At 38.8% G+C, this 26,180-nt stretch overlaps 1 protein-coding gene across 12 annotated transcripts in view; it reads right to left on the bottom strand.

Annotated features, from left to right (window-relative positions):
- The window catches only part of CPEB3 (cytoplasmic polyadenylation element binding protein 3), a 199,719-nt gene that overhangs the window by 152,895 nt on the left and 20,644 nt on the right, over positions 1-26,180 (bottom strand). For 10 of the 12 annotated variants that reach the window (XR_005380421.1, XM_038578187.1, XM_038578188.1 and 7 more), the window contains one exon: positions 9,663-10,678. Coding sequence is in view for 11 of the 12 variants with exons in the window: in XM_038578187.1 (XP_038434115.1) it covers positions 9,663-10,678 (1,016 nt within the window). In the remaining variant the exon portion in view is untranslated. Of the gene's footprint in view, positions 1-9,662; positions 10,679-10,903; positions 11,039-13,433; positions 13,560-26,180 lie in introns of those variants that run through there. The other 2 variants (XM_038578195.1, XM_038578196.1) reach the window with 2 other exon arrangements.

Genomic DNA, 26,180 nt, shown 5'->3' on the forward strand with positions numbered 1-26,180 from the left:
AATGACTTTTTAATTACAATGGATTCCTGTGGTGGGATATTACGTGGTAATAAAAGTGTTTATAAACTTAATGATATGAAAGGCTAAAAAAATATGACTATAAAATTATTTATACAGAATCGTTCTCAACCATATAAAACACATTCACATAAAAAAGAGATCATTGGCACAATTGCACCAAAACAACAGTACTTCTCTCTGGGTAATAGGATTATGAGCAATTTTTTTCTTCCAGTTTTATTTTTTTTTATTTTTATTTTTTTAAAGATTCCATTTATTTATTCATGAGAGACACACACACACACACAGAGGCAGAGACACAGGCAGAGGGAGAAGCAGGCTCCATGCAGGGAGCCTGACATGGGACTCAATCCCAGGTCTCCAGGATCAGGCCCTGGGCTGAAGGTGGCGCTAAACTGCTGAGCCACCCAGACTGCCCTTTCTTCCAGTTTTAAATGGTAAACATGTATTACTTTCAAAATCAGAAAAACTGAAAATATTTTAAACTGTTAAGACTTTCCTGGAGACTTCTCAACCCACAAACACACACACACAAATTTAATCATTCCCTCCTCTGATTCAAGTACACACTGTCTTTGTTGTATATATTACATACTGCTATAAACATTATCACCTATACTTTAACTCATGTTTATCAAGGAACTGTCTGATAGGATTTGGTTCAGCTTTATTCCCTACTTCCTGACCTCTAGTAGAGGCCAGTTAAATATCTATAAAATGAATGTGCTTTTACATTGCTAGCTACATGCAAATGACCAATAAATGATTAATCAATCATTTTTAAATGTAAGTCATTTAAAATAGTCAACAAATATTTGCCATATGCCTAAAACATCCCAGGCTGTCACAACCCCTGCAGATACTGCACTGAAAAGGTCCTTGCCCTTGTGGAGGCTACATTCTAATGTGGAGAAACAAAACAAAATAAACCAGCTCATTTCAGAGTGACAAGTGTTATAACAACAATGTGGAATGAGGGGAATCAAGAAGACCTGGGGAAAGAGTGTGACATCAAAGGCATATTGAAAGATGGTGCATGACAAGAGGTAAGCAGGGATAGTAGAATGGAATAACTGGACATGGAGTCAAAAGACCTAAGTTTCCATTCCTGCTCTGTCACCCACTAATCAGGTAATCTCTGAGTCTCAAGTGGGATGATAATCCCTAATTTACAAGAACATGTAAGGATTAAATAAGATAATTCATGTGAAAGGGTGAGGCCAGACATTCAGGGTTCCCTGTATTTTTTTTTTACCTGTATCTATTTGGAGAAGGACATCAAAAATAATATAATACCCCAGACTGGAGTACATGGATTATGACTGTGAGTGAAGATGCCAAAAGAAACTCAACAATGTAAATCTCATCACTTTGATCAGAGAATTCCATAATAGATTTGTAGTTAATAAAAATACTGCATATGCTATCCTTAACTATTTATCTGAAGTTAGGATTCTACTATCAATTACAATTGCATTAAACAACAACATGGCAAAGAGCTGAATGGTCTACCTACAAAATCAAATGCAAACATATAAAAAACAGGTTCATTTCCAAAAATTGTCTCTCAGCCTTTCCTCACAATCTCATAAACATTACCAATCTTCACTATTTTTAATCCCCTGTGAATCTCAGTTATATTTCTAGGCCAAAAGAGGAAAGGAAATTTTCCACAGCAGATTGCAAAAGAGAGGTGCTGGGCACATTTACTTCTTGTCCTTTTTAATTGCTGTGTATCTGAAACCTAAGAATCAGGTCTCCTGGACTCTGAGTAGGGGGGTAAGTTGTCAGATCACGAAAATGTTTCCTCTGAAGTATTCCAATCCCTAATCAATCCCCTCACTTTATCATATATTTAGGATAGAACGTCTTTTGTCCTTTACCTCTCTGCTTTCCAATCTCACATTCCTCAAATGACTGGCTGGTTGAATGGGCCTACTATAACCTACTCGTCAACCTCTTAGACCAAAGAATTCTCTTCTAGATATTTCTAGGTGCTATTTTCAGAATTATTTGGACCCTAATTCTGGTCAGTCCTAGTATTAATAACTTGATTTGAGACATCAGGAACAAAGCAGATTACCATGACAGGATAAATGAACTCCACAAGAATGAATTAACAGTGAGTAGGTAAAGAAAAATTTAACTCGTAAGATTCAAGCTAGTGTTCACATCTACTGGCTGCCAAAACCTTTTACGTCAAAATAAGAACTCTGCTTGCTTTTTGGCATGCCAAACCTGTAAAAAGAGTCATAGCCTGGAAATTCAGATGTCCCCTGAGTTTGGGAACACAGATAATATTTTCTATTTTTTAAAATTGAAGATGTACTTTATGACATTACATATATTCATGTTTCCACATTCTATGGACATCTTGTAGAGAAATGGTACAATGGCAAATCTGTCTCAAAAATGTTAAAGTATACTATATTGTAAAAAAAAAAAAAACACAAAACTATAGCACTGTGTGTTTAAATGTTTATACAGTCATTTAATGAGCACCTACTAAGTGTCAGGTGCTTTTGAACTTCTAGACACTGCTTCAGTTGTAGCACTGACCATTTAATTAGTTGCACTCAGTTACTAAAGAGAGTTCTTTCCCCCCTTGTACTTGATCTTGACTTTGAAATAAGTCTAAATGCTTAAGAAATGAAGATATTTGGCTGTACAACACAAAATTAGTACATGTTGTTTCCTTCCCTTCATGTGTATTAATTCTACAATCATATCAAATGATATAAAGGCTCTTTGGTGCTTATTTCTGATGCTCTCCTCTGAAGTATGCCAACAAGGGTTCATATCACATATTTATTATTTCTGAAAATTATATAATAAAGCTTCTGGGAAAAGAAAAGTAGGCTTGATTCCAAGATACTAATTTATGGTATTATTTTCATTTAGTAGTACCTTTCTATTTCAAGTTAAGTCAAAACGCAAATATTAGAATGGTTTCATATTAAAAAATTTACAAGCCCAGCATCTGTAAAGAACACTAAAGGAAATGAAAACTGAATGTAATAGAACCAAAACATAAAAGAACCCCATACAAGTCATTTACAAGGAATAAGGACCAGTTGCGGAAAATTCCTTGTTAAGCTGGATACTACTGTAAGCATAGCGATCTCTCCAGGAAAGCCCCCTTAAAGTGGTGGTATATCCCACAACTCTCAAGATCCAAACTGGGGTCTCTATACTGAATTCTATCTCTGACAACCACACTGGCCTCTATAGAGAGCCAAGCATGGTCTTCTAGAAAGTAAGGATAAGGAGCTTCAAATTAGAGCCCTTGTAGCTCCAGAAATACCAATATCAACACTGGTAGCAGTCAGGAAATTATAAGTTTAAGCAGCCCTTCACCAATTAAAATGTTATGTTCACAGGGCAAGGAAAACGCTTATACTTGCATTGGTAAGTCAACCAGAAGCAGAAGCAGGTAGTTACAAAAAACAGGTAGTTATTGCCTTTCTAGGTCAGGCAGTCACCATAATACACAGAGCCTTTCATTGCTCTTCCATCCCTGATGGACTCTTCTTTCCAGCCCCTCTTCATTTTCAGATGCCATCAACCAGTGTTTAACTCTGGACTACTGATTATCAACAATATTTCCTCTATCAAACTCCTACTGACTATAATCTGAGGTAGTTAGGCAGGCATCTAAGAGCCGTAACAAGATCTAATTTTCTGAACACTTTGTACACATTCTTTCAAAAGCAAACCCAGAAGATGGGTGCTCTCTCTTATTTTTGCAGACTGGGAAAAAGAATCTTTTGATAAATGATGTGACCCAATCACCACTGACAGAGCTGTGGCTTTGACCAGTATTTTTCTCATTCCAAGCTTCATGGACTGTCCACTACTCAATTATGCTCCTTTCCATCTCTCTCCTTAGTAAAGTCCATATGACTTAATCAAACTCTTCATATTGTTGAAAACAAAGCCATAATCTTCTGATACTTATGGATCAAAACACTACAAAAATCACCTGCACAATGACAAGATCCAAATGGACAGGCATTACCCTTGTGTAGCACTTGAAAAACAGCAAACTAAGCCAACCAACGGAGAAAGTTATTTAGGTAGAAAATTGTGTTTTATAAAATATCTAAAAACATTACATTTCTGAGGGTGTACTTTTGTATCAACTCACTGCAAGGTCATGAAAAGCTAACTACTTTTCAACATGCAACTTTGAAGTATTCAGTTTATATTATTATATTTATGTTTTCAGTAGCCTAGAAAATCTTCTAATATTTCCTAACCAACCAGTCTTTTAAATAGACTATAGATAATGTGGCTCTTTGTTGGCATTCACAGTAACCATGCCATAATAGGCTCTGAAACAGTTTGTGGGGTTGGGTGGACCTTAAGTGGTTTTGCATTAGAGCAGTAGTTAAGAAACCAACTATAGAAGAGTCTCTAGTTTTAAATCTAGGTCATACTATCCTTAGTCAAAAGTAAGCATAAACTAGACAATTTATACTACTTCCTAAAAAGATGGTTTACAAAAAAAAAAAAAAAAACCTTGACTGGTTGAAGATATCACTGTTTCCTCAAAATGTATTATGAATAGATGTATGTATTGACTTTTTAAAATAATCTATAAAATAAATAAATAAATAAAATAAAATAATAAAATAATCTATATTCCCAGGGTGCCTGGGCGGCTCAGTGGGTTAAATATCCAACTCTTGATTTTAACTCAGGTCATGATCTCTAGGTCCTGAGATCTCCCCAAGTTGGGGTCTGGGATGAACATAAAGCCTGCTTAAAGATTCTCTCTCTCCCTCTTTCCTTCCTCCCTTCCTCCTTCCCCCACACTCTCTCTCTCTTCAAAATCATCATCATCATCATCATCATCATCATCATCATCATCTATATTCCCATTAATTCATGTAAGGAATTTGTTCCTCTGTTATAAATAACCCACTAGCAAAATTAACACTAAATTACAATTAACTAGACATGCCAGAAAATACAAAATCTGTATAATTACTTTCAATTTGGGGTAAGGGAAGAGGAGAGATAAAGTCAGAGATGCAGAAAGAAAGCAAAACCTAATTTGAATTTTTTTCAAAAATACAATATTCAAAAATACATAAATTAAGTAAATAAGTAAATAGGGGGATATATTGACTACTGTTGCAAATAAGTGGTAGGAAATGTATGGGCACTATATTTTTCTTCCTCCATTTCCATCAATACAAATTTTTTAAAAGCAGTATTTCCAGGGTATATCATAAGGTCAAGTACAGATTCATCCCAGTCTCCTGCTTCTACACAACACTGTTAACTGATGTTCTAGAGTTATTATACTCAAGGTATTATAGTGGAGATTGGCTCTGGACGCAGATTACCTGGGTTCAAATCCCAACTCTGTCAATTACTGGCTGTGTGATCATGAGCAGATAAAGTAAATATATTAACACTCAATTTCTCTGTCAGCATAACGAGGGTTATAATAGATCTGAACCTCAAAGGAGTTTCAATGAGGAACAAGGCCTGGCCCATAAGTTAATGGCAAATCACCTTTTGTTACAGTAACCAAAGGGTACCTTAAGACAGAAAAAAAAAGACCAAAAGACATTATATAGAAGTTTACACTTATTCAGACTGAACTGTATGAAAAATCAGTAATCCCTACTATAAAATCATCCAGAACCTCTGGTCACTATTACAACAATGATAATCATAGCCCAACATTTATGTGGTACTCTACTATGGGCCAAGCACTGTGTTAATATGCAGTTTCTCACCTGAACTCAATGAAGCAAGGAATTATTATTACCATCTTACAGATGAAGGTCAACATGTAGACATAATTTGCTCAAGATTATAAAGCAAGTAGCTGGCAGAGTTAAGATCTGAACCTAGACAATCTGCCTCCAAAGCCTGCTTCTGACAGAAAATACCTACTCAAACTTGGGCAAGGAATTTCGCATATTGGGATTTCAATTTTCTCCTTCGGCAAATGAACACAGAGTGGTGGAACAGGTATTCTTAAAAGTCCCTTCTAAACTCCTCTGGACAAAAATGCTATTTAAATCCAAATCCACTACATATAGAAAACATCTCTGCTTTGGTCCTTTTATATACCTAGGCTTCTCTGCTTATAGAAATATAAAATGATGCATATTTATAATTCCCCCAGTGGAGTGTCTCATTGTTCCTAAGCCCATTAGTGGGAGGTACATCACCAAGAGGCATCAACCAGACAGAAAACCTCCCTAGATAATTCCAAAACTAAGTCCCTTTGAATGGAGCCAAAGAGAACCTGACTTAAAATGAATTTTACCTGACACCACTAGTGCTACAGGGAGGTTAAGGATACACATCAACAAAATTAGCCAAACCTCTAGGACTGGAGCTATGTCATCCTACTTCTTAGGACCTTGGTTTCCTTATTTACAGATATCTATAAAGTAGATACAAGTAAACCTGAAGGAAGCAGGAACCTCAACTCAGGGAAACCAATCAACTTTGTTAGAATTGAGGGAAGGGGGTAAGGAGATGTATAGTTTGGAAAACCACATTCAAATACAGTCATTGCTTTTACAATATAAACTATAGAAGTAAAGCTCAAAAAAAAATCTATTGTGTTGGTTGGCAAAAGAAAGTGAAGCATCACTGACGGGATATGGATTTTAAAAATACATATTAAGAGGGATGCCTGGGTGGCTCAGTGGTTGAGTCTGCCTTTGGCTCAGGGCATGATCCCGGGGTCCCCACAGGGAGCCTCCTTCTGTCTCTGCCTCTGTCCCTCATGAATAAATAAATTAAATCTTTAAAATAAATAAAAATACATATTAAGGCATATTAGAGTAGATTACTGTTGCAAGCCCCTTTTAGCTCAGAGTCTGTAAAATGAATCTCTAGGACTACTTAAGATATTTTCCCCCTTTCATAGAAAAATGATTTAAATAAATGCACAAACATGTAAAATTCTATGCACAAGACTCAAAGTGTTTAGTTTTTGCTTTTTAAACATATGTGATATATTTAACACAAACTCTTGGGGCACCTGGGTGGCTCAGTGACTGAGCAATCTGCATTTGGCTCAGGTCATGATCCCGGGGTCCTGGGATCAAGTCCCACAACAGGCTTCCCGTGGGGAGCCTGCTTCTCCCTCTGCCTATGTTTCTGCCTCTCTCTCTGTCTTTCATGAATAAATAAAATCTTAAAAAAAAATAACCACAAAGTCATAATATTCCAACCCAAAACTAAAACACAACCAGGTTGTGTGTTCTAATCTGGTTCTAAGATTATTTCAAAACCCCAAAGTTCCATTTTAGTAAGACAAAGAAGTGAGACATAAAGTCCACGTAATTTTTCCTGAGACCAAATATATACAGCTCAATTTTTAATACAATCTCAAGTCTTTTGGCCATCTTTACCTACTCAATAGCACCACCAGGGATGAAAATAAGCTGACTTCAAATCAGTCTGTCCAGCTTCCATGAGCATTGCTGGTAAATGGTTTGCTGAGAAACCACTGGCAAACTACATACTACTTGTCAATATCAGTTTGGGGGAAATTTTATAATCTCTCCCCAGCCCTCCCTTCCAGAGACAATTAATCAAAAGCTAGTCGTATTCAGATTCAGGGCCTAGAAAAACATAACTAATGTCTACACTATAAGCTCTCACCCCTAAAACTTCCTCTCAGATTTTAGGTTATCTTCTAAGACTGAACTTGGATAGGGAGCATCAGTATAAAAAGAACTGTTTGAAAAGAATGGCTTTCCTACCAAATGCAGCCTCACGGTTCTATCCCCTCACCACAAAAATAAGCACAGAGAGAAATTCCAGAAAGCAGATTCCTCCTTTTCTCTACCAAACTAATCCCATCTTGCAGTTTCTCTTCATTTTATCAAAACAAACTTTAGAATGGAAAGAAATACACTTTAATATTAAAATCTTCCATTCTTAAAGGATGCCTGCGAAAATTTGTTAAGATCCTCTCTCATGAAAAACTCTCATACACACAATTTACAAGTTTCACGGGCTCCCTTGAACTGTCAAGGTTAAAAATCCTTGCGGTAGCCTAGGGAATCATGTGCTTCTCAATAACCCTATCACCTTCTTCATGGATGGGAGTCATCTCAAACATCACATCTAAAATGTAAGAACAACAAAATTCCAATTGCACCTGATGCTCTAAACTACTTCTGTCAAATTTCGGTTCTGCCATGTTTCAGCAATGCTCAAAGAATTTGTTTCATTTCCTTGACGACCCCAACTAGGTCTTATTCAAAGCCCTCTTCTCTCCTTCATTCTTTTCTTTTTTAACTGAGCCTAGAAGCTTATAGCCAAATCAATTTGTTAAGTGAAGAATAAATGTTTGCCTAGAACAAAAGCCCCCAGTGAATACTCACCCTCATCATACCCCCCTTTTTTTCCATACCCCCTTTTTTTAAAAGATTTTATTTATTCATGAAAGACACAGAGGCAGACAGAGAGGGAGAAGGCAGGCTCCATGTAGGAAGCCCAATGTAGGACTCGATCCCAGGACTCCAGGATCACATCCTGGGCCAAAGGCAGATGCTCAACCACTGAGCCACCCAGGAGTCCCTCACCACCCCTTTCCACCTTAAGATGTTCAGGACATTGCCAACTGATGTGGCCGTGGGCTGGATCAGAAAACAAGAACAGAATTAAGGACACTCCATTCAACCTTTTTGTCTGGGGCACTTCCTGGGTTTTTCACTGGTATTTAACACCAAGACACAAGGCTCATTTTTCATTAAAGTTGCAAGACTTTCACTTTGCCCAGTTTCAAATGGTGTAATTGATCTGTATTGTCTTCTTAAATAACCCATCTGAAGGACACTGCAGCTTTAAATATTTCAGTGCTAGCTAGCAAATAGACTCCATTGCAATATGGCTCTGAAGGTCGTGTCCTATTGTCTCTTTGCTCTAGAAAAAAACTATGTCTAGTCCTTCTTCTGGGTAACATAGGAAGGGTTACCCTAGAATTTCTACTCTTCCAACTTGGTCCCTAAAGGAGTTCATGAGTTTATTGGAATCTCACACTCATAATCTTCCCGGCAGGGACAATATGCTGATTGCTATTAATGATGCCAGCACCTTAGCGAGACATAAACACATGTGCTCACATTAGTTTAATTGAGCATATGCAACTGTCTGAAATAGCACCACTCAAGGGCTGTTAACCTCTTTAAGAGTAGGCCCAGGGTAGTTTGGGAGCGGATAGCTTTCAGAAGGCACTCAGGACCCAGGATTGCATAACTTGAAATGTGTAGCTACTTAAAATGACAGGAATCTCAGCCTACTCATTCTGGGACCAAGCCAGTATCTTGCCATAGACTGCACCTTGTCAAAGAAGGTCAAAATAAAAGGCACACACACGGTGAAGGAAAAAAATATGCCAAAAGAAAAAAGCCCTTTTCTATCTTATCAGGATGCTTAAATATGATTCCTCAGTCACAGTCACAGTGTTCCCTCACCCTTGTCCCCGGTACTGGAACAGCACCGGCGAAACGGAGTCTTGGGAATGGGACAAGGGAGCTGGACATCGCTGCCTTTTTTTAAAGAACAAAAATCACGATTAAATGGCAGGGAAGAGGGGGTATAAAGGGAGAGGAGTAGAAACGGAGGTGTGTGCAGGTGCACTGGAGCATTACCTGAAATGGCAACAGATTGTTACCATTATCCGTCCGGAAAGCGTTATCCTCCATCCAGGACTTGGAGGTGAGCGGGGCTGCCCGAGGAAACTTGGGCGGCGCGATCACATTGCTGGAGAAGGGCTTTTTGAGCGGCGAGATGGGGTTGAGCGGCGAGGGCACCCCGACTCCCACGCCCACACCCACGCCGACAGCCCGGCGAGGGTCCCGGCCAGCCGGCAGGCCGCCCCACGGGTTGGACGGCGCGCTCCAGGCGGCGTTCACACTCTGGTGCGTGTTCCAGCTGGACGAGGCGGACGAAGCGGCGGCGGCGGCCGCAGCGGCTACTGCAGCCGAGGACGAGGACGGCTTGCTGGTCATGATGGGCTGGTGGCCATACGCCGCGGCTGCACTCCTTTGAGCGTAGGGCGCCTGGCTGGGGCTGGCCGGCGAGCGGCGCTGCTGCGGGGGCTGCCCCTGCGGGGGCTGCGCGGGCTGCGCGGGCTGCGGCGCCGGCGGCGGCGGCTGCTGGTGGTGCTGGGTCTGCGCCAGGCCGATCTGCGGAGAGAAGGTGCCTCCGAAGACTGGGTTGACGTGGTGCGGGAAGTTCTGGAAGAGCATGGTCCCGTTGACTGGGGTGATCCCCTGGAAGAAGCTGTCCTCCACAGCGTTCGTGGTGCCCGTGGACCAGGTGCTGCCGAAGGACGGCGACAGCGACGCGCCCGGCGCCGTGGGCTCCTGCGGCGGCGGCGGCTGCTGAGGGGGCTGGTGGAAACTCAAGCCCGGCAGGAGCGGCGATTCCATCTGCATCTTGTCAGGGCCGTTGGGGGCCGGCGGGGCCGCGGCGGGGCTGAGGGCCGGCACTGCGCTGCTGTCCTCCGGCTTGGGGGTCTCTGAGGAGAGGGGCGTGGACGGGGCTTCGGCTGCGCTGGGTTCGGGCTGGGGCTGCTGCTGCTGCTGCTGCTGCCGCTGCTGCTGGGGCTGGGGCTGGGTTTTGCTTTTGTCCATCAGTAAATCATCCTGCATGGTTTGCGCAGCTGAAACGGGGGAAAAAAAGAGATGCGTTATTGTCAATGTGATCGTTAATGCCCCTCGCTAAAGCGGGCGGGTGTTTTACTTGCGAAAATCCAGTGCCACCGCTACTAGCCAATTGCAATGCAAATCCATAATCTCCCATTTAGAAGAACAGGTCGGGCTGGGGATGGGGGGGGTGGTGAGGGGCTCGTGCAAGGTCTCTAAAAATACTGTGAGAGCGTCTTCACCCTTTCTGATGTCTTGGTTCCTTTCCTGTATTAGTGAGAGATGTGCTTATAAAATAGAAAGACAGCAATTTCGCCACGTCTCTTTTCCCTTCACCGGAACTCAGAGCGTTCACCCTGCAATAAGAAACTGATTCTGGTTCCTGTTTTTTCCCAAGCACCACCCTCCCCCAGTTATTTGCATACGTCAATAAATACTGCTGCGTCCTTCAGCAAGGTTAAAAAGACACCGCACACGACCCTTTCTTTCCCCTTCCCTGCTCGGCACTTTAAAGAAACAGCAGTCTTATCCCTCTTGATTAGCAAACTGCCTTCTTGCGTTGATAATTGTTTCATTTAACAGCAGCGAACCACGAGGGAGGAAATCCTTGGCATTTGTTAGGAGGAGGACTCAGCTGCACAATCATTCTCTGGCCTCCCAGTAGCTGCAGCTACTCCATTTTGTTAGGAGACATTAAAACAACAACAACAGCAACAACAACAACCAACAAACCACCGTTTTTAAAGAGGTAAAAATCTACTGAAACGTTTGTAAGCGCTTGCTTCTTGTTACAGTCTAAGGATTAGGATTTTTCTGCTTATTCTCCAATCTTCTTGCCTCCAATTCTGCCACACAAGAAATTTCTTGACTTCTCAGTGGTTCGGGTCTCAACGGGAGCCTGAGAATTTCTCTGCAGGGTGGAGAAATGTTCTGGTTGGATTTGAGGTCAGAGAGAGCGAAAGACAGAGACAGACTGCCTGTGAGATGGGGTGGGGGCGGAGCTTTAAAAAAAATCCCCCTGAGATTAAAGTAGAAAGTCAAGATACTTCTGGGGTTGCCAGATTTTCATTTTTGAATCCTCCTGATGCTGCCTTGGTCACAAGACTTTGGCAAATTTAGAATCCATTCTCTTATCACTGGTATTAGCAATGAAAGATTATGAAGACCCTGAATTACCATATGCTAGCAAACGTGTTAAAAATAGCATAGTACAAAGTCCCAAATTCTCATACATTGTAATTATAGTGCATTGCCATCACTGCTTCGTTTAGCCATAAAAGGAGCGTATGGTATTTTCCATCTCTCATAGAAGGGCTATATTCACCTCTGCCATACAGCCTATTTTCTCATTCAAGGATGAAAATAGTAATCACTCAAAATCAGGAGATTTCCATACACATAGTTATCACTGAGCTATCTTGTCCTTTAGAACATGTTAATTGTTTTAAGTACATGAATATTACAATGCTGAAACCCTAAAAACAAATATTTTGAGATGTTAAAGGAGCATATGACCAAACACATAATTATTTTTAGATGATGATTCAGTATAATTGCAACAAAGTTATTAATATATTTAATGCAGTTACTTAATTAACTCAGATACTTGGAGAAGCATCTTTCCCAGATCATTTGTGAAAGGACATTCAGAATCACACAGAAGCTGTCTTTGGACATCTTCATGATAACTGTTATAAAATAAATGTATTGAAAAATGGAAATGCCATCATTCTTAACTATTAAGCAAAATATGTCAGATCAATGAGATTAACGTAGTGCCATTTTATTAAAGATTATCTTTAAAACGGTTATCTTCAATTTTAAAGTTTCATACACAAAATAGTGGGCTCAGGGAAATGCTTCATAGCCACCTCACTCTACTCTTTCCTCCCCTTTTCTCCCCCACCAAAACCCAGTCCAGTATACCTCACAAATTGCCAGCTACTACCAATATAACCCACGTAAGATTGACTTTGTTCCTCAGTTCCCTTTTCTAAAACCATGACTTTGATCAGTATTGTAAAATCTGACACAAAGAGACAAGTAAAGCTTGGATTCACAACAGCACAAAGTTCTATCATTGCCAAAGGAAATGGTCATAGAAAAAGACATTTTCATACTCGGTTTAAGCAGTGCTGCAGTAAACCATTAGAATCTGGGATCTGAGTTGCTTTCAGTAGGCTAGAATTATTTTTACAATAGCCATATCATCATGGCTGAAATATGCATTTGATAATAATTTTAATATCACTCAGTTTTTCCAATACTTGTATCGATGCTTTTTGTTAATGCCTTCAGTTTAAACTACATTCTCTTGATAGAAAAATTAATGCTATACTACAGCAAAAAAAAAGCTAAAAAGTAAGCTGGACTCAATCTTTTATGAAGGCTATAATTAATCTATTTATTGAATTAAAAATTTTTATCATAACAGGAACACCCATTTTTCTTCTCTACATTCCTTAAAGATATAAATTTCACTTTCTGCATAAATTCATTCTGTCAAGGTCAAGACCCACATTTAATAAATAAGACCCTTTAAACAAAAGGAAAGCAATAGATTAAGATAACATTTTTAAAGTTAATATGCAATGTCTCTCGGTAACTGCTTATATAGTTTGTTTGGCTGTGTTTCTCTTTTTCTTTTTTCTTATTTACAGCAAAGTCCGAGAAATAGATACCTCCTTCCCCTCCCCCCAACCACACACACAATAGATCTTCCTTTACATGCAATCACCCAATCTCAAGTAACAAATTCATAGTAGCAGTTACCTTTGAGTGTCCAGTTTTTAAGGATCGATAAAATTAAAAATTGTACAATATTTATTTTCTTCTTTCAGGTTGATTATGTGACCGCTCGGGCAAAAGCACTTTGACAACTGTAAGAAAAGAGGGCATGCGCACACAGGGAACTGTGGGGGCTGAAGTCCTTCACTAGGTACTCTGCCTGACTTAAGCACGTTCAGCCAAGGAAAGGAGGAAGCCTCGCAAGTAGTGATTCCAAGGGGAAGAGCTTGTGCCCGATTACATTATATTTTCCTACCAATCTGAATCACAAATTGTTGAAATGAAAAAGGAGAAAAATTAAACTGGTTTGTCAACTTGGTTTAGAAAGCCAGGTTAAAAGAGAAACTGGATTGAAGGACTCAAATAAACCCAGCAGAGCTACCTTAAATGGTATTAGAAGGGTTATGACTGGGTAGCCAGCAATAGGAATCCTACCCGAGCAAAAAGAGATTGGGGTGGAGAGGGATTAGAAAAGGAGAGAGGACCAGGAGAAGATAAATATTTAAAATCTGACCATCCTTAAAAGAAACATTTTTAATATTATAGAATGAAAAATATCTTAATATTAAATGTGATATTAACCATGAAGATCAGGTGAAAATAGGTTTCAGTCACAAATTTCTGACATTTTATCCACCAAGATTTCTTTGTATTTGAGTTTTCAATGAAGGCACAATTCACTTAAGATTCTACTCGATATGCTCTGAATCAACTCACCACCTTATTTTACTTGTCAAAATGAAAGTTTACTTTGCATTATTCATACAATGATCAATCAAATAAAATTCAACTCTTTTAAGCTAAAATAGTATTTGATGAAAAACTAAAAAATAATTTGACATTTAGTGTTTCATTGCATAGGACAGTGACTTCTTTAATAACACAAAAAGTAAATACAGTTTCTATTTTTCAAAAAAAAATGTTTTTGGTGTATAGTTTTCCTATCTTAACCTCATGACTCCAAGGCTAGAATCTCACAACATATCAACATCAACCCTTATTATCCATAGCTTCTGAGAGCAATAGTTCAACTACCAGTTTGCTCACGTAAGCAGAAGATATTATTACTTGTGGGATTTGGTTCAATGCCATTCACCCAAGGGGTTCAGAGTAAATGTCAGTTGATGACTATGCCGATTGAACTTGGAACTAAAAATGTTAAGCATCATTTAAAACTGTCTTAATTCTCTATTTCCTTTCTTTGCCAATTAGAATTAAAGTAATACCAGAGACTACCAATTTGCAGCGTTAGTGGTCTTTGTTTCTAGTTATTTCTTTTTTTTTTTGTTTGTTTCTAGTTATTTCTAAGGAAAAATCAAAACAATTTAAGAGGAAAAATTGTGAATCAATTGTGAATCAACCTGTGAAACGCTTTTTTAAAAAGAACTAATGGACTTCTTATTCCTACTATGAACTTATTTTATATTCCTTTTTTCTCTTCCTCTGCTTTCCTAAAGAAAGCCTCACTTCTACCAAAGTGCTGTACTCATCATTTGCATTCCAGAGTCTGTCAGGATCACTCAAGGTTAATCTTATTCCTGAAGATTTCCCTAATCTACCAAACTTCTACATTTTCAAGTACATCAATTAGGTGTAAAAAAAAAAAAAAAAAAAAAAAGTTCTCTCATAAAATCCTTACAAAGGCTTGTTTAAAAAATAGATTTTAAAAATTATTTATAATTAATTTGTCAAGATATTATTGGTAGGAATTCTTAAGTAATTCAGGTGTGCTTGAAAGTGGTTTACTTGGGGGCAGCCTGGGTGGCTCAGCGGTTTAGCACCGCCTTCAGCCCAGGGTGTGATCCTGGAGACCTGGGATGGAGTCCTGAGTCGGGCTCCCTGCATGGAGCCTGCTTCTCCCTCTGCCTGTGTCTCTGCCTCTCTCTCTCTCTCTGTCTGTCTCTCATGAATGAATAAATAAAATATTTAAAACAAAACAAAACAAAAACAAAAAAAAAGTGGTTTACTTGGGCATTTATTTATGCACCTGACCCCAAGTGAGGGTTTAATGCTAATTCACACAATAAAGAAAAATAAACATTGGCCCTAACCCATGATAAATGGCAATCAGTAATTAGCACTGCCCATACTTAATGTAATTTTATTCTATTTCAAAATGAAGTAATTTCTGCTCTTTCTTTCCTAAAATGAGCATTCAAATCTAAAAAGAAAATGACTTGGGGCACCCGGGTGGCTCAGTCAATTAAGCTAGTCTTCAGCTCAGGTCACAATCCCAAGGCTCTGGGATGGAGCAAACTCTCCATTCCTTCGCCAGGCTCCCTGCTCCGTTGGTCAATGGGAAGTCTGCTTGTCCCTTCCCCTCTGCTCCACTACCCCCTGTGCTCTCTCTCAAATAAATAAAATCTTTCTTTTTTTTTTAAATTTTTATTTATTTATGATAGTCACAGAGAGAGAGAGAGAGGCAGAGACATAGGCAGAGGGAGAAGCAGGCTCCATGCACCGGGAGCCCGATGTGGGATTCGATCCCGGGTCTCCAGGATCGTGCCCTGGGCCAAAGGCAGGCGCCAAACCGCTGCGCCACCCAGGGATCCCAAATAAAATCTTTCTAAAACGTAAAAAAGAAAAAAAAATGACTCAAACATAGATACCAAAGTGTAAATAAATACCAAACAAACAATAAATTATAGGAGAACCCCCAATAAGGATAAAGATCTCTACTGAAATTCTGTTTTTTACTTAACCAAAAAGGAAGCACCTTCTAAAATTCTGTCTTCGGGTCACAGAGCTTAACCATATATCCTTTTGAACAGTCATGGAAAACTAAAAATAGAGCCTGCAGCGTTAACTCATTGGGATGTACTTGGGTGAAATACATCTTTTTAGGCTTCCTTCCATTCCTTTCCTACTTACATCTCGAAAACAGTGTTTATGAGTCCTGGGTAATTGGTGGTTGCTCCATAGATGTTTGCTAAATGCATGGATGGATGAAATCATTTTTGATTATCTAAAACAGCCAAGGTTTGAGTAAGTATTAAATTATTCTCCACTTAGGCAATTACTTTTTCAACAGCTGCATGAATGGATATGAAGGGGAGTGGTATAAAACAGGAAAACATTTTTGGTTTTGACCCTTACGAAGTTGAGCACTATTAGATTATCATCATGAAATAATAGTCACTCAGCACTAATTGAACAGGGAACTTTGTTCCCATCTAAGAGTTTACAGTCTAATAAAGATACCCCCCTCTCCACCCTAGAAACTGCTTAAGTTCACAATAGCACTCAGAGTTAAATCCAATGGATGTTTTGTCAGTCTTTATCTTGCTTGATCCTGCAGCAACAGTGACATAACTGACCACACTTTCTGGATATACCTTCCCTTTGCTTCCTTCATGCTGTCCTTTCTTGCTTTTTTTCACATTTGTGGTTATGTGTCCTCTGGCATGCTGGTGTTCTCTCTCACTAGCTCTCAGTCTTCTTTGCTGACTAAATATTGAATTCCTCAGGGCTCTATCCTAGGCTATTTTTTTTACCTCACTCTATGTGAGTGGCTTTCCCAACTACTAAAGGACGGACCAGGCCTATCATATTGACAGCTATATTCCCAACATCTATCACTGTGCCTAGTATATATAATAAGTAGGTATTCAGTAAATATTTGTTGGATTAAAGTTACATTTATGTGTAAAGGGCCAAGAATGCCACGGCAATCTAGATGGCAAAAAGTAATAAACCTAGAGGACTTACACTACTAGATATCAAGACCTAGCATAAAGCTATAATAATTAGGCTGTGATTATTGGCACAAGGATAAGCAAATAGACACAAAGAATAAAATAAAAAGTCCAGAAACAGATGCAGATATGTGTATGGTCACCAGATTTGTGAAAACAGTAACACTACAGTAGTGAAAGGATTTTTTTCAGTAAAAGATATTGATGTTGGGGATCCCTGGGTGGCTCGGAGGTTTAGCGCCTGCCTTTGGCCCAGGGCACGATCCTGGGGTCCCGGGATCGAGTCCTACATCAGGCTCCCGGTATGGAGCCTGCTTCTCCCTCCTCCTGTGTCTCTGCCTCTCTCTTTCTGTCTATCGTAAATAAATAAATAAATAAATAAATAAATAAATAAATAAATAAATAAATAAATAAATCTTAAAAAAAAAAAAAGATACTGAAGTTAACTGAATACCCACATGGCAAAGAAGAGACTTTCACCCTTGTCACACCATACACAAAAATCAATTCCAGATGGATTGTAGGTCTAAATGTAAAATATAAGCAATATAGCCTTTAAAAGAACATAGGAGAATATTTTCATGACATTGGAATAGGCAAAATTTAACAGGTCACAAAACCATTAACCATAAAGGAAAAATTTAATAAACTAAACAAATTAAGAACATCTGCTTACCAAAGGACAGAATTACAGTGAAAACCCACAGAATGAGAGAAATATATGCAATATGTGTATTTTTCAACAGATTTGTAATCAGAATACATAAAGGACTCTTACAAAATAATAGTAAATATCCCAAAGAAAAAGACAAGCGACTTCAACAAAAGATACTCAAATGCTCAAGAACATATGGGGAAAAAAAGCATATGATTACCTAGCTAATCATCAAAGAAATATAAAACAAATCCAAAAATGCTAAAATTGGAAAATGCAGATAATACCATACATTAGCAAAGCTGTGGGAGCAACTCATTCTCAAACACTGTTGGTAGAAGAATAATATAACTATACAACCACATTGCAAAACTATTTAGCAGGATCTATTAAAGCAAACATTCAGGGGCACCTAGATAATTACAGTCGGTTGAGCATCCAACTCTTAGTTTGGGCTTAAATAGAGATCTCAGGGTCATGGCATCAAGCCCCATGGTGTGCTCTGCGCTCAGTGCGGAGTTACCTGTGGCTTTCTCCCTCTTCCTCTGCCCCTCCCCACCCTCTGTGTTCATGAGCACACGCGCTCTCATCTCACTCTGTCTCTCAAATAAATAAATATATTTTTAAAAAGCAACACTCATACGCCTTATGACCCAGCAATTCTGCATCTAGATATATACCCATCAGAAATGCAAACATAGGGATCCCTGGGTGGCGCAGCGGTTTGGCCCAGGGCGCGATCCTGGAGACCAGGGATCAAACCCCACGTCGGGCTCCCAGTGCATGGAGCCTGCTTCTCCCTCTGCCTATGTCTCTGCCTCTATCTCTCTCTCTGTGTGACTATCATAAATAAAATAAACTGAAACTTAAAAAAAAAAAAGAAATGCAAACATATGTTCACCAAAACACATATTCAAAGCAGCATTAATTAGAAATAGCACCTGGAAATAATCCAAATATACATCCACAATCAAATGGATAAGTAAATTTGTGATAGATTCATATAATAGAATATCATAAGGCAAAGATAATGAAGAGCCTCTTACTCTATTCAAGAACAGAGATGAACTGCATGAATACAATGTTGAGTGAAAGAAGCCTAACAGAGCAGAGGACATACTATATGATTCAATTTATATAAAGTTCTAATAAAACTAATTTATAGGTTAGAATTCACTATAGTGGTTACCTCTGCTGAGAAATAATTGGTAGGGGACATAAAAGGGGACTGCAGGGATGCTGGTGATATACTGTTTCTAAAACTGAATGCAGTTACACAGGTGTATTTACTTTGAAATTTCAGAAAACTAGACATAATTTATGCGATTTTCTGCATTTTTGTTATATTTCCATTAAATTTCTAAAACTTACATATATTCATAAAGATTGACTATCTTTTGTAAGATAAAGAGATAAAAAAAACAGTACAGTCTGGCCAAGTAAAAAGAGGAGCTCTAAGTCTAGGTGATGAAACTAGAAAAATAAGTGGGGGCTTCCTACATGCCAAGCCTGTGCTATGGGCACTACATGCAAAGATAAAAAAAAAAGCCAAAGTCTCTTGACTTCAAATACCTCGCAACCTAAGATGATAAAAATTATTGTGGTCAACTATGGTAAATTAGATATCCCCTAGGTAACCCAGAAAGCTTTTAAGATTTTTAAGCCTAAGGCAATTTACAGGTAGGAAATCCACAACCTCTGAGTGAGGATCTATCAAGCAATTCTAGATCAGACTAAGTTTGAGAACAAAACAAGAGGAAAAGGAGCAAAAAAGGAACCAGGTGAGCCAAATGCAGTTTGGTGGGCAATCTGGAGAGCACCTGGAGTTCTTTGTTTCTTGCCTCTCCACTAGCTTTGAGTTCATTCATTCATTCAACAATTTTATTAAAGGCCTCCTAGCCACAAAGTAGCAATTCTAAAATTTCACCTGCTTTTTTATTGACCTTGTCTTTAACTTGTAAGAGAAAACTTGCCCTCAATTTCTCAGCTGCCTACCAGCAAGTGCCCCCTTACAAACTTATCTGTAAACCCCACCATACTTCCTTTCCTTCTATCTCAGAGAAAGCTGAGTTCCCCTACAGGTCCATAATTAATTACTCCATCTATAGTTTAGAACTCATTCCTCCTAGTTTCCTTGAGACTTAGTTCATTAGATAATTATTCCCAGCATCTCCTTCCCATTCAGACAGGCTGTTTGAATGAAACCTCTAAGTCCTAGCTCTACGTTCATTTCCAGTTGACTCACAAACTTAACTGCATGTGATTTCTGCCCCTACTATCCTGCTAACGTAGTCTTGCTATGATCTTACAAAGTCACCAATGACCAACTAGCACTTCTCAATTCTTATTTTATTTGCCATTCATCCTTCATAATCAAAACACTTGTAATAAGCAGAATTCTAAGATGGCCCTCCAAGATTCCAGGCTAGAAGGACAACAAGAACTATAACTGCAATTCTGCCAACAAGAATGAGCTTGAAAGCAGATTCAACGATCTAAACAGAGAACCCAGTCATGGTGCATCAGACTTCTGGTTCCTAGAACCATAAATCATAAACGAGTGTTGTTTTAAGCCATTAAGGTTGGGGTAATTTGTTACATAACAATAGCAAACTAACAAAACACTATTCTATTTTCTTTGAAGACACTGCTTTCCTGGTTCTTCTAAAGTTTCTTTGGTCTCCTGGCTACTAAACAGAGCCTCCTCCAGGTTGTCCTAATTCTACACTCTCTCTGAACAATGTCATATTCATAAACTGGAAAAGTGAGTTCACTACCATCTAGGTTTCCAGATCGAATTTTTTTGCTAAGCTCCAAACCACTATTTAACTAACAACTTCTCTGTCTGAGGATCCTACAGCACCTCTTCTCCCACATGTACTTCTGCCTTTATTTCTAGTTTACTTATCTTTATCCTACTTAATGGGACTACCATCCATCTAGTCACTCAAGTTAGGAATCTGAACATGGTTTTGTCTTTTCCCTTCTCTCAGAGGGACAGTCCAATTGGTCACTAAAACGTATTAATTCAGCCTCCTAAATTTCTGCTTGACATCCCCTCCTCTTCATTTGCAGCCAGTTTAACACTTCACCTGTAGGGAAGTAATACCCTAATGTCTCTCATCTAGTCCCCTTTCAAATGACTTCCACACTAAAGCCCAAGTAATCATTCAAATACAGTTTTATTCTGATATGCCCCTTCCTAAAACTTTTAAATTATTTTTCCCCTGACAAGAGGATAAAATACAAACTTGATTCTTCTTCCCAGCCATACCTAACTACTACAGGTCCCTGGATGGACCATGCTCTTCTACCATAAGGCGTCTGCACATATTACTTCTGCCTGAAATAACCTTTCTATCTCTTGATAACCTATTCTTACCCAAAAGAACCTAGTTCAAATGTCACCTCTTTGAAGCTTTCCCTGGACATGTAAGCAGAATTGTACATTCCCTCTTTTATATCCCTCTGTAATACAAACATACCTCTATTACAATATTTTTTATACTTTAGTGTAATTATCTGTTTATACACCAATCTTTCCTAGATAAGCTCCAAAATCAAGATGCTATTCATATTTGTGACCCAGGCACTGGGCCTGATACTCAGAGATAAAATAAAAGTTTTTGGATAAAAGTTTGTTGACCAAATCAAAGAACAAGGTTCTTTTACCTCAAATTATAGAAGCTGAGGGCACTCCTTTAAGTGAAGAGAAATTCTCTTGCCATTAACAGTATTTCAAAGCCATGTTTAATGACACTATACTTAACGTTTAATGAACATATTCCATAATAAAATTTGATAGAATTAATCTACTCTTTCTCCTATCTCATAGGACATTTGTCTACAAATTTTCACTATTTTCCAAACTGAATGTCTCTTTAAGCCATATTTCTAAAGAAAAAGTTACTTGGCTGAAAGGCATAAGCTTAAGGCCTTAGATACATATTAACAAATTGTTTTTAAAAGGTTGCAGCAGAAGACGCCTCGGTGGCTCAGCAGTTGAGCTGCCTTTGTCTCTGCCTGTCCTGGGGGGCAGGATCAAGTCCCACATTGGGCTCCTTGTGGCAAGCTTGCTTCTCCCTCTGCCTGTGTCTATGCCTCTCTCTCTCTCTGTCTTTCATTAATAAATAAATAAAATCTTTTTAAAAAATAAAAAGGTTGCATCAGTTTATAATTCCTGCAGAAATTAACTTCTAATATGAAAACAATGCACAATTAGTATATATAACAAAGAATAATATAGTTACTGTTCTAAACAACCTAATGCGAAAAAAGCCTCTGTTCTTTTAATATGCCAAATAAAATTAAGTCTTTTTCAGCATTTTAATATATTCAATACTTTTGTCATTCTTCATCATACCTTCATGTGATAAGGAAATACTACAGATAAATTTGAATACTTATGTTTATTGTATGTTTATTACAATATGTTTATTAGCTGGAGATTCCATTTCAAATGACACATCAATGTGCATATGTGTGTATTCCACCAGAAAAAAAAAACATGAACATGTTTCATCTATGTTTCCTATGTTTCTAGACTTCAGTTGTAATTTTTATTTTATTTTATTATTTTTTTAAATAAATTATTTATTTATGATAGTCACACACACAGAGAGAGAGAGAGAGAGAGAGGCAGAGACACAGGCAGAGGGAGAAGCAGGCTCCATGCACCGGGAGCCCGACGTGGGATTCGATCCCGGGTCTCCAGGATCGTGCCCTGGGCCAAAGGCCAGCGCCAAACTGCTGCACCACCCAGGGATCCCTAATTTTTATTTTAAAACAAAAGATTCATGAAGATGGACAAAGGTACAAATTTCCAGTTATAAAATAAGTAAGTCTCAGGGCTGTAATGTCAGTGACTATACATAGTGACTATAATTAATAATACTGTAGTGACTATAGTTAATACTGTATTACATATCTGATAGTTGCTGACTTTCAAATAACATGACATAGTGACTATATTTAATAATACTGTATTACATATTTGAAAGTTGCTGAGAGTAGCCCTTAAAAGTTTCACAAGAAAAAAAAATTGTAATTTTGTGTGGTAATAGATGTTAACTTATTGTGGTGATCATTGTGCAATATATACAAATATTGATCATATTACACACCTGAAACTAATACAATGTTCTATGCCAATTATACCTCAGTTAAAGAATACTCATACATATTTTATGTATCTGTATTCATCGAGGGTCTAAATAATGGACAGTAGCCCACATATTTTTACATTAAAAAGTTTTATGCATCAAAAATTTGTGAACTTGAGGAGCCTGGCTGTCTCAGTAAAGCATGTGACTCTTGATCTCTACCCCTACATTGGGTATAGAGATTACTTAAAAACAAAATCTTTAAAATAAAAATTTATGAAATTATAGAGTAACTAAATTTGTACTCTTTAAAAGTGTGCCTTGGGCACCTGGGTAGCTCAGTTGGTTAAGCATCTGCCTGCAGCTCAGGTCATGATCCCTGCGTCCTGGGATAGAGCCCCATGTTGGGGCTCAGTGGTGAGCCTGCTTCTCCTTCTCCTCTGCCCCTACCCCCACTCGTGTGTGCGCACTCTCAAAAATAAATACAATCGTTACCAAAAAAAAAGTGTCCCACAAAATAGATAAAAAGGACTGGGAGGTACTGGCTTCCAGTTATGGAATGAATAAGTCACAGGAATAAAAGGCACGGCATAAAGAACATAGTTAACGGTATTGTAATAGCATTGTATGGTGACAGACAGAAGATATACTTGTGGTGAGCAAAGCATAATGTATAAACTTGTCCAAGGGTGCCTGGGTGGCTCAGTCAGTTAAGCATCTGCCTTTGGGCCAGGTCATGATCCCAGGGTCCTGAGACTGCGCCCTGAGTTGGGCTCCAAGTCCCTGTTCAACAGGGAGTCAGTTTTCTCCTCTCCCTCTGCCCCTGCTTGTGCTCTCTCACTTGCTTGCTCTCTCTCTCTCTCTCTCAAATAAATAACATCTTTTTAAAAAATAAATAAACAGGGGCACCTGGGTCGCTCAGTGGTTGAGCATCTGCCTTTGGCTCAGGTCATGATCCCAAGGTCCTGGGATCGAGTCCTGAATCAGGCTCCTCCCACAGCACCTGCTTCTCCCTCTGCTTGTCTCTGCCTCTCTCTCTGTGTCTCTCACGAATAAATAAATAAAATATTTAAAAGTAAATAAATAGATAAACCTGTCCAAACACTATGTTGTACACCTGAAACTAATGTAACATTTTGTCAACTACACTAAAAAAAAAAATACCCTACAGTATTTTTAGATTTTATTGAATTGCAAATCGAGTCCCCTTACTACATTGTCACCCCTCTTTACAACCTGATTTGACACAGCATACTTCCCTTTAATCAACTAGATCTTCTTCATTTTCCTACTCTCATTATGGTAACTCAGTCATAAGAACCCTTTGAAGAATGCAAAAATTACAGAATAATTTCAGAAAATATAGATGTTTAAATGGGTTATTTTTCTCCCCCAAACTAATTTCATTTTATATTTTAAATTTCTATTAAAAAATTATTGAGAAGCCACATGTTCTTTCAGAAGACTTCAGAGAAGCAAACCTTACCCAGTTAATGTTTTAAGTTGTCTTCAAATCTCCTAAGTTTCACCATTTCACTTTAAATGCTGTTCAAAAGCCGCCCTCACTAAATTGGAATCAACAGGCACCTTTCAGGGAGCTGGCCTGAGAGGTATTACCAGCTTCCACAGTTTCAACTTCTATCCCCAAAGTTTTAGCTATGGCTATGAGCCTTTTCCTAAGAGCTTTCCAACCACCTGCGAGGCATTTCCATGCACAAGGTTCATCGTGTCACTCATCATTATCTATAGGACAAGGGTCAAACACTTACCCTAGTATTTAGGGCTCTCCCCTTCTCATCCCAACCTATGTTCCCAGATAGTATTATCCTCACTTCTCCAGTCAAGTTGGTTTACTTAGGCTCTCAAGCTTGCCAATGTTACTGATCCCATATGGAATGCCTTCCACATCTTTTCTACTTATCAGAATCTCACCTTTCTTCAGAGCTTCCTTCAAACACCAGTTCCTAACAATAGCATCTATCTGTATCATGCATTTATTGCTTTGCATTTCTATTTATCTTTTCTGGTATAATTATGTCAACTACTCAACTAGAATTCTAAGCTTCTTGGAGAAGGTACAGCAAAGTCTGGCAGAGTATTTTGCAGGGAGCTTAGTAATAAGAGCTAACACTTAGGGGCCCCTGGGTGGCTCAGTCAGTGAAGTGTCTGCCTTCGGCTTGGGTCATGATCTCAGAGTCCTGGGATTGAGGTCCATGTCCAGCTCTCTGCTCAGCAAGGAGTCTGCTTCTCCCTCTCCCTCTATGCCTATACTCTCCCTCTCCCAAATAAATAAAAACCATTTAAAAAACCCTAACATAAAAAAAAAAAAACCTAACATTTATGGAACATATACTGTGTACTAGATAAAATGCTAAGTGCTTGCCACATACTAGTTCATTTAATCCACAGTTACTGTGCCTAATTCCAGATGACAAAATGGAAACTTAAAAAAGTGATTTACCTATCCAAGTAACAAAACTAGTAAATGCCAGATCTAGGACCTAAGTTCAAGTTTGTGTAATTCTCAAGCTGTGGTTTTGGTTTGGTTTTTTTTTTTTTTTTTAAGATTTTATTTATTCATGAGACACACAGAGAGACAGAGATAGAGAGGCAGAGACACAGGCAGAGGGAGAAACAGGCTCCATGCAGGGAGCCCAATGCAGGACTCGATCCTGGGTATCCACTGAACCACCCAGGCTGCCCTAGAGCTGTGTTTTTGTTAGTGACTCATACAAGCAGATCCTCTTGTCCTACTTGATCCATAGAGCCCAGGACACAGCTTGGGCTTCAAAGGTATGAAAAGAGGGAAAATTGTGGCTCAGCAACTTTTCTTTCTCCCATTGATACAAAGCTTTTATACAATGACCTTTGCCTGAAAACCAGAGATAAGCTCTAACCAAAGGATTCCAAATTCCACCCATGGGTAAGAGCCAGTCCCACTTCAGGGTGTTCTATAACATCCTGCCTTGGAAAATAAATGAATCATCAAAAGAACTGATTTTAGTTTTCAAGGATTTCAAGAGCAAGAGTGGTCCAGGCCTAAAAGTGATGGAGAAAACTTTTCTTTGCCATAATCTGCTTTAACAGCCAGTAATTTATAGGTGCTGTACAAGTTAATGATCAGAGGATCATCAGAACAAAAGGAAGGGCAATGGTCAGTAGTCTACCCAGGTAGCCCTTGGGTCCTAGTATTTGAAACCAAGTGGTGTTTGTGTAATACCAGTGCCTTACATTCACAGAGAGGATTCAACTTTACCAAATTCTTCCACCTTTATTATCT

This window comes from Canis lupus, chromosome 28, assembly GCF_011100685.1.
Source record: "Canis lupus familiaris isolate Mischka breed German Shepherd chromosome 28, alternate assembly UU_Cfam_GSD_1.0, whole genome shotgun sequence".
In the NCBI taxonomy this organism is placed as follows: Eukaryota; Metazoa; Chordata; class Mammalia; order Carnivora; family Canidae; genus Canis; species Canis lupus.